Raw genomic sequence first — 13817 nt, forward strand, 5'->3', positions numbered from 1 at the left:
CCTCACCAAGAGGTGAACCCCGGGCCACCTGGTGCTATCTGGGGGAGCAAGCCTCAGCTCCCCCACCACCTCCGGGGCAAGGTGGACAGCTGGTTAGGTCCTACTTGGCCTATGACCTCAGAGGACCAGCTAGAAGGTCCCAGCCTGTCAGGGAGCCCAGGGAGGCCATCCCCACTGCATGGCTCAGGGCCTTTCTCCTGGACCCACCAGCCAACGGTCCAGTTTCAGGGTGAGCTGTGCTTGGGGTAGCCTCGCCACAGCAACTATGACAGGAAGCCCCTCCTGGAGTCTGTAGGTCTCAGAGGGCCTCCTGGGCTGTGCAGAGGCGGAACCTCAGGGTGCTGGGGAAGAACCCGGGGCTGGGGCCAGGGGCCTGGACGCTGCAGGTCTCCTCATGGTTCTGGAAAATCCCCCGACCCAAGTGCCCTCTAGGGTTGGGGCTTGCTGGGTCCTTGGGACACTCACTAGACCCTATGACCTGGCAGGGGTGGCTGGATTCCTGGCCAGGGGCCTCACTGTGGGGCCGCACCTGATACCCTCCAGTGGAACTGTGCAGGCCTCTCAGCATGGTGCTCGGTTCTCCCTAACTCACAGACCAGCACAGTGCGGCCAGCTGGGGCCTCTGTGAGCACGAGACCAGAGCGTCTGCTCTGCCTGGACTGGCAGGTGAGCAGGCCTGGGTCCTGGGGGGCAGGGAAGGTGCAGGGGGGAGATGCCGGAATGCCAGGCCTCATAGGCCTGGGGCCACTTGGGCTGAAAGGGGACAAAGCCTCACGGCCCTGTGGGACAGGTGGGATGGCTGCCACTGCTGAGACGAGGACACCTGGCCATCTGCAGATCGGGAGGCTTCCAGGTCACCTGTGCTGGGGATGCATTCATAGGGCTCTGCCCGTGACACCACCCTGTGGACGGAACAACCACATTCCAGCCCCTGCCCCAGGACCACCTGACCAAAACCAGCCCCCAGGCTTCTGACTCCCCAGGGGCCATGTCTCCAAGCCATCTGACAGAAGGGACAGGAGATGGGGGACAAGTGACCACCAGCATAGCCCCATAGAGTGGGAGGACCAGGGAGGAGCAGGCCCAGCCCTACACGTCCTGCAGGAGCCTGGGCCTTGCTGGCTCTGTCCCTAGATCATGCCGGCCAGCCAGGGTGGCAGGAAGAGGCCCACAGTGCCCAGCAGGCAGACGATGATGAACATCCAAAGGAAGATGCGATCGATGACCATGGCCACGTACTTCCAGTCCTCCCTCACCTGCAAACACAGACACAGGGTCACTCTAGCCCCTGCCCTCAGCCTCACGGGCAACAAGAGAAGCTTCAGAACCATGTGCCCCAAGTGGCAGTCCTGTCTCCCCTCAGGTACACATGCACACTGAGGTGACACGGGGAAGGAGCACACCTTAGCCACGCCCCTGATAGCCAGGGAACTCCAGGACTCCATTCCACCCACAGTGGCTGCTGCAGGGGTCAGGTGGGGAGAGGCCCCGAGGGCAGGCTGGATATCTGCAGAGGGTACCACAGGCGCTCATGTGGAAGCAGAGGGTATCCTGTGCTGCACAGGAGGCAGGTCCACCTGGAGTCCCCGGCTGACCTGACCTGAGCCCAGGAGACCAGCTGGAGAGCACTGTGGAGGAAGGCAGGGTCCAGCTTCCTGAGGGACTCTGTCCTACATCCGGGGGAGCCATGGAGGCTTAGTCTATCCCCATATGCAGATGGTGAAAGCAGGGCCCGAGAGGGGCCACCCACAAGACCGGCTGCACAGGGCGAGGGCCAGGAGCATGCTGAGCAATAGGTCTGATCACTAAGAACCCCCACACTGAGCCGCACGGTGGAGGAGGGCCTAAAAACAAGGACCGAGGCCTGACCATCCACACCTGCCCTCCTACTCTGGGCCAGTGCTCACATCCTGGCACAACTGGGCTGGGCAGCGTTGCTGGGCGACAGTTCATGGAGGTGGTGGAAGAGATCTGAAGCAAGGTGGCTGAAAACAGCAAGCATCATAAACCATACCAGGTATGTCCACCTGCAGCTACTCGGCCTCACCCGGACTGCCCCATAACAAGGACACTGAGACGTGAGCAGCCAAGGGAGAGCCACGGTCACACCTCTGTGAGAGTGGACCCCAGCCCCTGCCTCTGCCAGGACTGATGCAGCACACCCCCCACACACACACCAGCAGACCACTGGGACCAAAGGGTTAGGGGAGAGTGCTGCACTGGCCCGGCCAGATCTGGAGTTAAGTGGTCACTCTTGAGACAGCCTCAAGCAGCCCTGAGGCACCCAGGCAGCTGCTGCCCATGCTGCTGCCCTGTCCCTGGCTTCACTGTCTCCCTGGGTGGACAGTCAGGTACCTGGGAGTTCCTGGTAGCCCCAGGCTTGATAGGAGCTGCCTTTGGGCCAGGAGTAGGTGACCTGGGCCAGCAGGCCTGTCTGTGCCTGAGTGGCCAGAAGAGGACATGGTCCAGGCTCAGCCAGCTGAGGGATGAGTGGGCCTGGGTGGAGTTTAGTTTCCTCATTTTGGGGCATCTGTCCTGATTTATCAAAGCAATTACAGGTATCCTGATGGTTTAAAGGCCCGATGGCCATGTTTGCTTGTGGAAAACCTCAGAAGTAGCAGAGTCGTTGTTAAATAAGCCCCACAGGACGCCTGTTCCAGGAAGCTGGGCCGCAGCCCCGCAGCGCTGCCTTCCCAACAGGCCTGAACTGCCCCTCTCTGTGCCTGTGCCCAGCCAGTCTGAGGACGAAGCAGACCACAGCTCCCCTGCTGGCCAGGCCATCCTGTGAGGTCAGCTTTGCTCTCCCAGACCCAGAACCAGGTCAGGCAGCCAGAACAGTCGGCAGCTGGGCAGTGGTGGAGGGGAGGCCTGGCGCTCCAGTCCCGGGACTGTGGAAAGAGCTCGTTTGAACTTCTGCTGGCCTTAGCCACTCCACAGAACCCACCCCCATTAGCCACTCCGCAGAACCCACCCCCCACGTCTCTTGTTTCCATAGCTTCAGCCAAATGTGGCCCCAGTCCCAGCCTCTGCCCAGGCAAGTCTTTGCAACCTGGAGCTCTTCAGAGACCCTGGAATGATGTCACGGCTCCTGAGGGCCAGGAGGCGGCTCTGAGGGCAGCAGGACATGTCTCCTTTCCAGGCCACTCGGCTCCAGGGAGACAGTTCAGATGAAGCCTGGGCCAGGCAGGCCCTCCACTGAGGAAGGAGGATGGGCAGCCGACAAGATCAGGGTCCCCAGGAGGGACGGCAGTGTCAGGGACAGTGGCAGGTGCCTGTCCAGGGCAAGGTCAATGCAAAGGACAGATGCTGACAGTGGAGGTCCCAGGATTCCCTCTGGCCTGTCCCTGACTCTGGGCTCTGGCTCCACCACTGCCTGAGCCCCGCTGGCAGGCAGTTTGAGATGCAGGAGCAGTCCTCTGGGTCCCACACGACCCCAGGCCTCTGACTTGACCCAGGCCCTGGAGGCCCTCAGGAGCGCGTGTGCTGGAGCGGCCTGCTGGTGGCTGCCCCTCACCCACCCGCCAGGATAATGAGACCCAGCACCCAAATGGAGCTTGGGCCACTGTGCACCAGCTGCTTTGGGCCACCTGCCCTGCTGGGCCCTGGCTCATCTCAGGGACCTCCAAGACTCTGGACAAAATCCATGCTGTGTGCCCCAAACAGAGCAGCCACAATCTGCACCATCTGCCAGAAACACAGGGAGACTACTCATCCCACATGGGCCAGGGGACCTCACACACGTGGGCCAGGGGACCTCACAACAGCCAGGTTGGGGCAAAGGCTTACCGAGAAATCTGTGTCTTCTGCCTTCAGGTGGTCAGCAATGTACTGGACGCCCTCCACTGCCCGAGTCAGGGCTGGTGACAGGGGCAGGTGCCGGGGTGGCACTGCAGTGCTGCGGGCCTTGAGCACAGTGACTGGGGACGCCACGGAGGGGTCCTTCTTGCATGTGCATTTGCATGGAGAGACCTGGTCTGGAGGTGGGAGCTCGGCTGAGTGGGCCTTCAGGGAGGACAGGGAGCCAGCCATCTGGCCATCAGCCTGGGAGGCCGCACCATCTCGGGGAACACAGTATTGGATGCTCCGAGACCGGCACCGGATGCCACCCTCTTCTGCTTCGTGGGGGCTGGACATGTGCTGGACACTCAAGGACCTGGCTTTGGTGAGCCTTGGGGCCCCAGGGCTGTTGAGTGGGCGACAGGGACCTGGTGAGGGGCGTGGGCTGGCCTTCTCGGCCTCCAAGGGCTGTGGAGCAGGAACCTGGCTGGAGGGTGACTTGCAGGCAGGCTGGGGTTCGGGTGTGTCCAGGGGGACACAGAAGGACAGAGCAGGTGATGGTCCCTGGCTGTGCACACCACTTAGGATGTTGGGCTCCCCTTCGGGCTCCGGCCAGAATCGCGGGGCATTGGCTATCTTGTGCATGGACTCAATGAGCCGCCGGCAGTTGTCCTTGACCACAGATGGCCGCTTCATGAAGAGAAGGCGGGGCACAATGTCCAGGAAGACCCTGCGCACCCAGGCGGGCATGCTGTGTGTGCGTGGTGAGCGGTGGTGCACGTTGAGCACGAAGACGGTGATGACGATGGACAGTGTGACAAAGATCATGGTGAAGAGCAGGTACTCGCCGATGAGCGGGATGACCAGCGAGGTGGACGGGATGATCTCAGTGATGAGCAGCAGGAAGACGGTCAGCGAGAGCAGCACAGAGATGCACAGCGTGACCTTCTCGCCGCAGTCGGAGGGCAGGTAGAAGACCAGCACAGTCAGGCAGGAGATGAGCAGGCAGGGGATGATGAGGTTGATGGTGTAGAAGAGCGGCAGCCGGCGGATGACAAAGGCATAGGTGATGTCGGGGTACACCTCGGCACAGCACTCGTACTTCCTGGTGTTGTAGGTGCCCACGGCGTCCACGATGACCCACTCCCCGCTCTCCCAGAAGTCCAGCTGGTCCACGCGGCTGTGCATGCTCACCAGGTCGATCTTGGCCTTGTCGTACGTCCAGGACCCGAACTTCATGGTGCAGTTCTGCTGGTCGAAGGGGAAGAAGGTGACGTCGATGCTGCAGGAGCTCTTGTAGATGGCGGGGGGCGTCCACTGCACCCGCCCGTCGTGGAACAGGTGGGCCTTGGTAAGGTGGGTGACCGCAAAGTCCCCATCCGCACTGGGCAGGAAGAGAGAAGAGTGAGGCCTGTACACACCCACCCTCGCACCTGCTGCACTCATGGGCGCTCCTGCAGAGCCAGCCAGCTGAGCCCATGGCCCTGGGCCGTCACCCACCTGTGTGCCTCAGTTGACCACCTGAGCAGAGATAGCACATGGTTTTGAGAACTCAGAGGGACGAACTGGGCCTGGTTCACGGGCAGAGCATTGCTGCTGCTGGTGATCACTATAGTCCCGGGGGCTGGGGCCAGTCCCTCAGCTTTCTCTCTTGGGGCTCCTGGTATTTCCAGGCTCCTGTACGTCTGAGGGGGCCAGGAAGCCCCAGGGCCTCACTGTTCAAAGCATGGAGGGAGTTTCCTGCCCTGCCTTCCCCTCCCCTCCCCTAGGCCTCGTGAGCACCAAGCGGAGGAGCAGACTCCTAACCTCCTTGGTCCTGGAGCAGGCACAGTCCTGCAGTGCACTAGCAGGTAGCCTGAAGGCCCGCGGGACCTGGCGGTCCACTGTGCATGGGAGCTTGCGTGTCTCCAGGAAAGAGTGAGCGGTCCCCTGGGCCTGTCCCAGGAGGACAGGCAGCCACTGGACTGAAGGCTGGCCCCACCCAGTGCACACTGGCTGCCTGGCTGAAAAGCCTGTGAGGACGTGTGGCCGAGCAGCTGCTCAACAGGGCCCTCTGGGGATGGACGGTTTTGCCTCTGCCCACTGTGTCTGTGCTGAGGACCATGGACACGGGAACAGCTTCTGAAGCACGCTTGGGAGAATGTATAAGCACCTCCTGGAGCCAAGGCCTTGTTCCCCTGCTGGCCCCTGCTCTGGGCTGGCACCACGCTCAGGGTGGTGCCTGGTTTCACCTCTGCCACAGATGGCCAAGCAGGGGTGCTCTTTCTCCTGTTAGCCGAGGGACTTAGCTGCCATCTCCCTGAAGGTGAGGATGACACTGTGGCCCCAGAAGCAAGGATGGTGCCTCAACTGCGGGGGACAACACAGGAGCTGAACACAAACTCAAGTTGCTGACTTGGGGGTCAGTGTCTGATGGCCAGCCTCTGCCTCTGATGCTTCAGGGGACATTGGTGTCTTGTCCATAGGCCGGGGGTTGATGGAGGAGGAAGGGGATGCTGTCCCTCCCTCCAGCCCCTTTCTGTGGCTGGCAGAGCTCCCAGTCCTGGTCCCTGGCTTCAGGGACAGTGATGCCTGTTTGGGCATGGCAACCAGGGCACCCAGGCAAGCAGCCCCCACAAAGCCCCTCCCTGCTCCTGGGGTGACCCACTTGACTCCAAGGCCCCAGCCCACATGTCTCTTGTCTTGGGTAACCTGTCTGCCAGACCTCTATTTCCCCCAGGGCCCAGGTCTCCTGCAGAGGGAAAGCAATGCCTGAGCCCCTCTGGGCAGTCCCTGCCAGCCTTGGCTCAGAAATGCTAATGGAGACCTCATTCTACTCTTGGTGAGCCCTCTGGCCCTGAGTAACCCCCACTGAGGGCACCTAAGGAGGCGAAAGGAGGCGCAGCCCTGAGCCTCCGGCCCTGAGTCGTTCCTTCACCTGCTTTGTCCCCAGGGCCCAGCTTGAAGGACAGGGCTTCCCAAGGTCCACAGGCAGCAAAAGCTGAGCCTCATCTGGCAGCTGGCCCTGCACCCCTAGCTAGCACCATCAGGTTCTGACAGTTTGAGGCTCTGGAAGCCACCTGGGACCAGGCCCCTTCCCTTCATGTGCCACCCATGCTGGCGTAAGGTCCTCAAAGTGGCAGGACTAGAGCCCACCTCTGAACCTGCAGACTCACCTGGGACCAGCACCTGGTTCCTCTCACCGCGTTCCTGTGCTGCAGGAGGAGACGCCACGGCAGCTCCACACGCATCCCAATGAGGCCTCCCAGCCAGGAATGGCCTGGCGTCTGCGTGAACACCCCCACACCCCCAGCGGCACAGGGTAGATCTTGCTGCACATCCCAGCCCTTGTGGAATCAGGCTTGGGTCTGCTTCCTTCTGTCCCCATCTCACCCCAAATCAGAGCCTCACCCTTTTGAGGCACAAATTAGAATATTCTCCCACCGTGAGCGGATCCTTTTCAGCAGACGTTCTGCAGGAGGGTGTGAGTGGAAGGCTGCGGCGCCAGCTCTGGGCTTCCCCACACTCGGGGACGACAGCTGCCCTTGGCCTTGCAGCAGGACAGGACTGGCAGCCACAGCCTGGCTCATTCGCCCCAGCTGCACCCCGCTGCTCTGCCCACCCTGCCCAGCCCAGGGCTGCTCTGCCCACCCTGCCCAGCCCAGCTCACACCGGGGAGCTTGTGAGGAGAAACAGCCTGCTGTGGCCACCGTGGCCTTGCTATCGCGGTGGCATCCGCAGGCATTTACTGTGTGGCTCCCTGAGGAAGGAGAGGGTGTGCAGGGGCGCCCGTCTCCTCCAGTCCTGGCTCTGGGACACAACCCCCTGAACTCAGCTGAGAGTGAGCTGCTTCCTTCCAACCACAAGTGCAGAGCACTGGCCACAGAGGCCGAGGGCAGACTCCCTCAGGAGCAGAGGCCAGCTGTGGGCAGGACAGAGCAGGCTCTCAGAGCAAGCTGTCAGCACCCTCAGAGGCCTTTCCTAGGCCAGCTGTGCACCCTGCAGGTCCCAGGCCCACACCCCACCCGGCACCTCAGATGTCCCAGGAAGCCTGAAAGGTACCGGTATTTGGGCTGGACCATCCGACCATGGCCTGTTCTGGACTTGCCACAGGCCAGAGGCCGGAGAAGGGGGTCCTGGGTCAGCTCTGGGGGTAGGGGCCATGCCTTGAGACTGCACTTCTTGAGAGGCCAAGCAAGACCCTCTGCCCTTCTGCCCAGTATCACGTCAGGAACTTCTAGGTTCCTGCCCCAAAGGACCCTTCTTAAGGAAGCCCCAAGTAGACAAGGACATCAATTGAGGGGCTCCTGAGCCTACAGAAGAGCTAGGGTCTTCCCCTGCCCAGCAGCTGCACTGACCACCTAGCCAATAATTGCTAGATGCCCCTAGAAAAAGGCCTCCTTGGTGGCTTTGGTCAGATCTCAGGGTCAGCCACTCTAGGGTCCTTTCTGCCCTCACCCATCCTCAAATCCTGTCCAGAGAAAGCCTCGGCACTGGCCCCAACCCCACAGAGAGGCCGGTTCTACCCCAGTGTCTCCATGAGTCCCTGCAGGGAAGACAACAGGTGACCTGAGGAGGGGGTCTCCTGAGCCCTGTTCTGGGGGATTTGGTCCTGGGCTGTTACAGGTTCCCAGACCTGTGTGTCTGCCTGGCCCAGTCCCACCCAGGGGATTCCTCAGGCTTCCTGCTCTACAAATGTCCCCACGGGTCAGACAGGCTGTCCCAGGCAGACTTGGTCCCAGGGGTGGGGTCTGGGCTGGATGTGGCTCCCAGGAAGGCCCGGTGACTTCCAGGCCCCAAGTTCAAACTGGGCAACGCTAAGGACAGAGAGTCCATCCCGAGGGAAGAGTAATGACCACCACCCTCCCCTCACTGCCTCCCATGATGCATCTGGAAGACCATCCGGAGCCCCTTCACACACCAACACCGCAGCCATTACTGGACTCCATTAGCAGGAAGAGGAGCCCAATCATTCTTAATCAAATAGGAACGTTTGTAGGTCAGACAGACACCCTGGGGCCTGGACGGGGCTGTGGGCAGATGGTCGGGACCAGGGGGTGGAGGGGCTTCCATTGGCTTTATTTGTAAGTGTTGCAGGAACTGCCACCCTGCCTGGCCAGAGCCGCAGGCTGGGGAACCATCCCTGGGTGGATTCAGATCAAATTGATCAAACACAGCAGGTTGCCCCAGTTCAGGGACCGGGGTCCCCAGAGAGGCCCACAGAAGTGCTCTGGAGGCCACTCCCTGCCACGACCGTCCCTGGAAAGCCACCCTGGCTTCCAAGCACAGCAAACTGTCCACGTGAGACTTTGGCCCAGCTTCCCCGGGCCTGAGCACAGGCTAGGGGCTGGGGGCTGGGGGCTGGGGACTGGGGGCTGGGATGGGTAGAGGCTGTGCTAGCCTCCCCAGCCTCACCTTCCTCCAGAGGCAGAGTGCATGGGGGACGGGTGCAGGGCAAGGCCACAGCAGCCTGAAGCAGAGCACCCTGGAGTCTGGGGCCATCGCTGGGGCAGGGAGTCCAACCTCCCTGCCCTTGGGGGAGACACTGACTGGAAGCAGGAAGAGGCCACCAGATCCCAGGGCTTCAGTCAGCACACTCAGGCACTGTTGGCTCCCCTCACCGCCCCCAGGCCCAGCCCTGACCCCTTGGCTCCAAGCTCCCCTTGCTGCCAGCCCAACCCGACCTGCCAGGCCCTGGGCTCACTTGTTGTACAGGACAATGTCCGGCCTCCAGATGAGCTCGGAGGGGATGCGGATGGAAGTGACGTTCTCGTAGTCCCTGGGGTCCCAGCGCAGCTTGTAGTCATGCCACTCCTGCAAGTACAGAGGGAGCAGGGTGAGGGGGGCTCCGAGGACAGGGTGGGGCAGGTGGCCCTCCCCACTTACCTGCTTCACCCACACGTTCGTGGTCATCATCTGGTTCTTCTCATCCTAAGGCACAAGCAGGAAGGAGTTTGAGGCCCCTCAGGGTCGGGACACCTCTCTCTAGTCCCAGCCACAGCACACACTGGCCAGGACTAGACTCAGAAAGGAGTGAGCACCTTATCCCTGGAGGCAACCAAGCTCAGGATGGTGGCCTGAGGGGACTCAGGATGGGGGACAGGCCCCTAAGCTTTCCTGAAGGAAACTGGGCACAAGCTTGTCTGACCTCATGGCCCCCCAGTGTTTTGATGGGCTCCAGGCTGCTCGTAGGTGAGCCCTGCCACCCATGTCACTCCCTGTCACTCACTGAACAGGTCACCTAGCTGCCCAAGCCAGTCCCTTCCCTGGCAGAACACTGAGGGGTGGGATGTGGAGCAGAGCGCATATCCCAAGGCCTGGCCTCAGTGCACCTGCTGCCCTGCGTTGCCCGCAACCTCATCCGCACACATCCCAGCAGTGTCCAAGGAGCCTGGGAGCGGGCAGGCAGCTTGCCCCATGGCACTGGGTGCTCCTCCACCCAGTGGCTGGGCAGGACCCTCCTGTCACACAGTGTCAGTCCCCAGGTTCCCCTGGGACCTAGAGATGTATCCCTGCACTCGCTGGCACATTTCACGAGAACTCAGCACAAACCTCTGGGGACTCTGCAGCCTACTCTGCACTGGGCCAGGCAAGCTCACACACAAGCCCACCCCACCCAGACTAAGACCCCAAACAAGACACCCCTAGCAATCATGCACAAAGGGACACGGGTGGGGCACCATACCCCAGCACCTGGGGGGCATGCACAGCAGGCAGACCCAGGCACCCCTCCACCCATGGAGGGCCGTGGCCTCAGCCAGTACCCTCGGGCCAGCACATGTGTGCGCAGTTCATGAGCATCTCAGCTCCAGGGCAGACAGCAGGGCTGGGCCATGTCCCCTGCTGGAGACTTGGCCTGGGTGGACTCTGGGCCTCAATGTCTCCTAGGCAAACTGGAGGTACTGGGCTGCAAGGGACAATGGCATGACCCCAACAAGCCTGGCAGGAGATAAGGCAGTGGTCACAGACCAGGAGTCTTGTGCATCCTGCCCCAGCCCTGGCTGAGCCCCAGCCAGGGACACTGCAGGAGCCATTTGAGGGCCAGTGCCAGGACACCTGAGGGTGGAGGTCTCAGTGCTGGCTCTGAACAGGGACAAGGGTCTCCAGGTACTGTGCATGTCCCATGCAGCCTGGGCTCCCTCACACGTCCAGACCCTGTCATGCTCCCCACTCGGCCTGGTATGCCACAGCTGCCCTCAGTGAGTCAGGACAGCACACCGGGGTGGCAGAAGGCAGCCCCTCCCTCACCAGCAGACACAAGGCCGATCCTGGCAGGCTTGGGCCAGGCTTGTGGGATGCTGCACCCCTGCCGCAGATGTCTCCCCCTCCCCAGTTCAGGCTCCATCCAGGCTCTTCAAAGCCACCAGGCCAGTTTGCCTCAAGACGGGTCCCACCCCAACTAGTTAGGCCTGGCTGGGAAATACTGGGCATGCAGCTGGGCACCTCTGCCTGGCAGAGTTCCTGGGCCTCCTGCTGCACACCTGTCTGGCTAGGACACTCTCCAACTGCTCCTCCCACACAGAGTCCTTGGGCTTTGGACCATGTGGAGCTGTTCCACCAGCCGTGGCCAGACACGGTCATCCATGTGTGATGGCCAGGCCCCCATACCTACCACGTCAATGAGCTGGGCAATGGATAGGCCAAAGCGGACCAGGACCACATCTGAGATGTTGGCCACCGGGCGGGACCACTTGTTGTAGCCAGAAAAGAGTGCCTTCAGGAGCCGCTCCTCCGCATGGGCCCGGGTCTCTGCAGGCCTGCTCACTGCAGGGAGAGGCAGGCGAGTGGCCGGGGGCAGGAGCAGGCGGCGGCCATCCAGGCTGTCCTCCATCCTCAGGCCAGCCCCTCCTCCCATGTCCTCTGCCTTCCATCCCTCACAGTCACCTCCCACCTCAGCACCCTTGCACATGCTGCCCTCTGGCCTGGGCTGCCCCTGCCCCTGGATGTAAATATCCCTTCCTCGAGGAAGCCTCTTCCAGGCCACTCAGTCTGGGTCAGGTCTTCCTGACCCTGCATCTCACTGATTTGGGTATTCTCCCTAGCTGACCGTAACTTCAGAGGGAAGGGCTGTATCTCCAGTGACCAGCAGAGACAAAGGGCAGGGGCAGAAAGCAGCACAGCAGGTGGGAGCAAGGACTTGGGGGCCAGAGGGGCAGGGAACACAGTTGTGGCTCAGAAGGAGCTGTGTTCTGAGGTCTGGGGGGGTAGAGTCGGAGCCCACCCTGAAAACGAGCCTGGCCCCTGGGGGCTGTAGGCAACCGGTGTTCTCGCACAGGGATGCCCTGGGTGAGTCCCAACTCTGCATCCTGGGGAGGGATCCCTCATTCAGTCCTCCTTTCCCCTTCTCCTCTCCCCAGGTGGTCTGGGGGCCTCCCTGCCTCCCCTGGGTGGCTGCCTTTTGGAGGGGGTTGGGGAGAGGGAGGAGAAACCCTTGCTTCCTGTTGGATCTTGCTTACCTGAGACTCAGCAGCAGGTTCCTAGGAGGCTTAGATCCTGGGGATCTCCCACTTCTAGACCCCTTGGGACCCTTGCCTCTGGCCCAGAGTATCATTCCCTAATCTTGTTCTTCCTGGTCTCTTTGACCAGTAAAGTGCAGACGGCTTTTCACCAAGAGGCCAGGGGGTTAAATTCCCTATATTCCCTCCTGAATGGGGTGGGGTGCATGGCTGCCCAGAGGATGGGAAGGGAGAGAGGTGGAGAGAGCCTGCAGGAGCAGAAAAGGTGGTGTGGGGGCCCCAAGTGCAGAGGCCACCGCTGACCCCCTAAGCAAGAAGACATGCGTGGGTGCGTGATCTGCAGGGAATTTTGGCTGGATGGATGCACCCCTGCGCTCCATCTCTGTCCAAGTTGGAGGTTCTAGGTCCAGCTCCGGAAATGCTGCGGGAACCCCCACATACCCACCCCAAACCCCTCTCGGCATTTGCGGGAGGTTGACTCCTTCCGCGCCAGGGCTCAGCCTGCGCCGCAGGACAGCCCATGCCTCTCCCGGGTAATGGGAGGGGGGTCTCAGTGGCCTCGCCGTTGCGCTTGCCCGCGGCTTGGCACAGCAGCCAGGAGCCTTCCCTCCTCTGGCTCCGGGGTCCCGGGCGCCGGACCGAGGCGAATGGGGCCAGTTCAGCGCCCCGAAACTTACCAGGCAGGAGGCCGGTCTCCAACAGCAGGAGCAGCAGCAGCGGCAGCGGCGCCCTGGGGCCCCGGAGCTCCATGGCGCACCGATCCGGCGCTAGACGCGGGCGGCTCCGGGTTCCGCCGCGCCCCGGCTCCAAGGCCCGCGCGCACCCAACTTCATGCCCCGCGCCGCGGGCGACTGTCCCCCAGCCCGACTCGACTGCTCGTCCCGCGGGGCGCGGCGGCTGCGGGGCGGGTGCGCGAGGCTGTAGGATCCGCGGCGCAGCCCCGCCCGGACCTGCCGCCTCCAGCCGCGGGGAGAGGGGAGGAGGGGGAGGGAGGGGAGGAAGGGGAGGGAGGGGAGGGAGGGGAAGAGGAGGGAGCGGAGGAGGAGGGGGCGGATCACGCACCGGAGGGGACGTGGAAGCTGAGGCTGGCCCTGCGCCGGGGTAAAGTTACCTCGTCCCACCGAGGCTCGGGACCTGCTCGAGCCCCGGGTGGTGAACCCTTGGTCACTGCGGGCACCCCGGGGATCCCAGACAGTCTGGACCGCGGTCTTCCACCCTCGTCTCCAGCTTTGGGTCCCCGAGCCTGCATGGAGGTGGAGGGCGCACGTCCAGGGCCTCTGGGCGCTAAGAGGGCGCCCCACACGGTTCTGGTAACTCCACCATCACCCCACGCTGCCTTAGCACGAGTTGGCAGTTCAGAAAGCACAGGTCTTTCACCTTCTTCCCCAGCAGACTCTGGGGAAAGAGCCCCCTTCTCACCGGCCTGCGACCCCCCACCCCTCCACACACCCCCTGCGCCAAGAAGCCCAGGCCTTGCCCTCAACCTTTCTGGGCAAAGACCGACTTAACTCTGCCTCTGAAACTCGGGATCCAGCCTGAAAACAGGGTCTGAAGCCCTTCCTTGCCCACCCCAGCAGAGCCTGCAAGCTTCCCTCTCGCACTCTG

The 13817-nt window shown here is 62.3% G+C and overlaps 1 protein-coding gene across 1 annotated transcript; it reads right to left on the reverse strand.

Moving 5' to 3' along the window:
* Window positions 1-1130: 1130 nt before the first annotated feature.
* On the reverse strand, window positions 1131-12962 carry Chrna4 (cholinergic receptor nicotinic alpha 4 subunit). The gene is made up of 6 exons (XM_076849249.2): window positions 12890-12962; window positions 11369-11520; window positions 9643-9687; window positions 9461-9570; window positions 3787-5161; window positions 1131-1256 (listed from the first exon to the last, which is right to left on the reverse strand). The coding sequence occupies exons 1-6, from the start codon at window positions 12960-12962 to the stop codon at window positions 1131-1133; spliced, it is 1881 nt and encodes a 626-aa protein (XP_076705364.1).
* Between the last annotated feature and the right edge of the window lie 855 nt (window positions 12963-13817).

Source organism: Callospermophilus lateralis, chromosome 3 (genome assembly GCF_048772815.1).
Source record: "Callospermophilus lateralis isolate mCalLat2 chromosome 3, mCalLat2.hap1, whole genome shotgun sequence".
Classification (NCBI taxonomy): Eukaryota; Metazoa; Chordata; class Mammalia; order Rodentia; family Sciuridae; genus Callospermophilus; species Callospermophilus lateralis.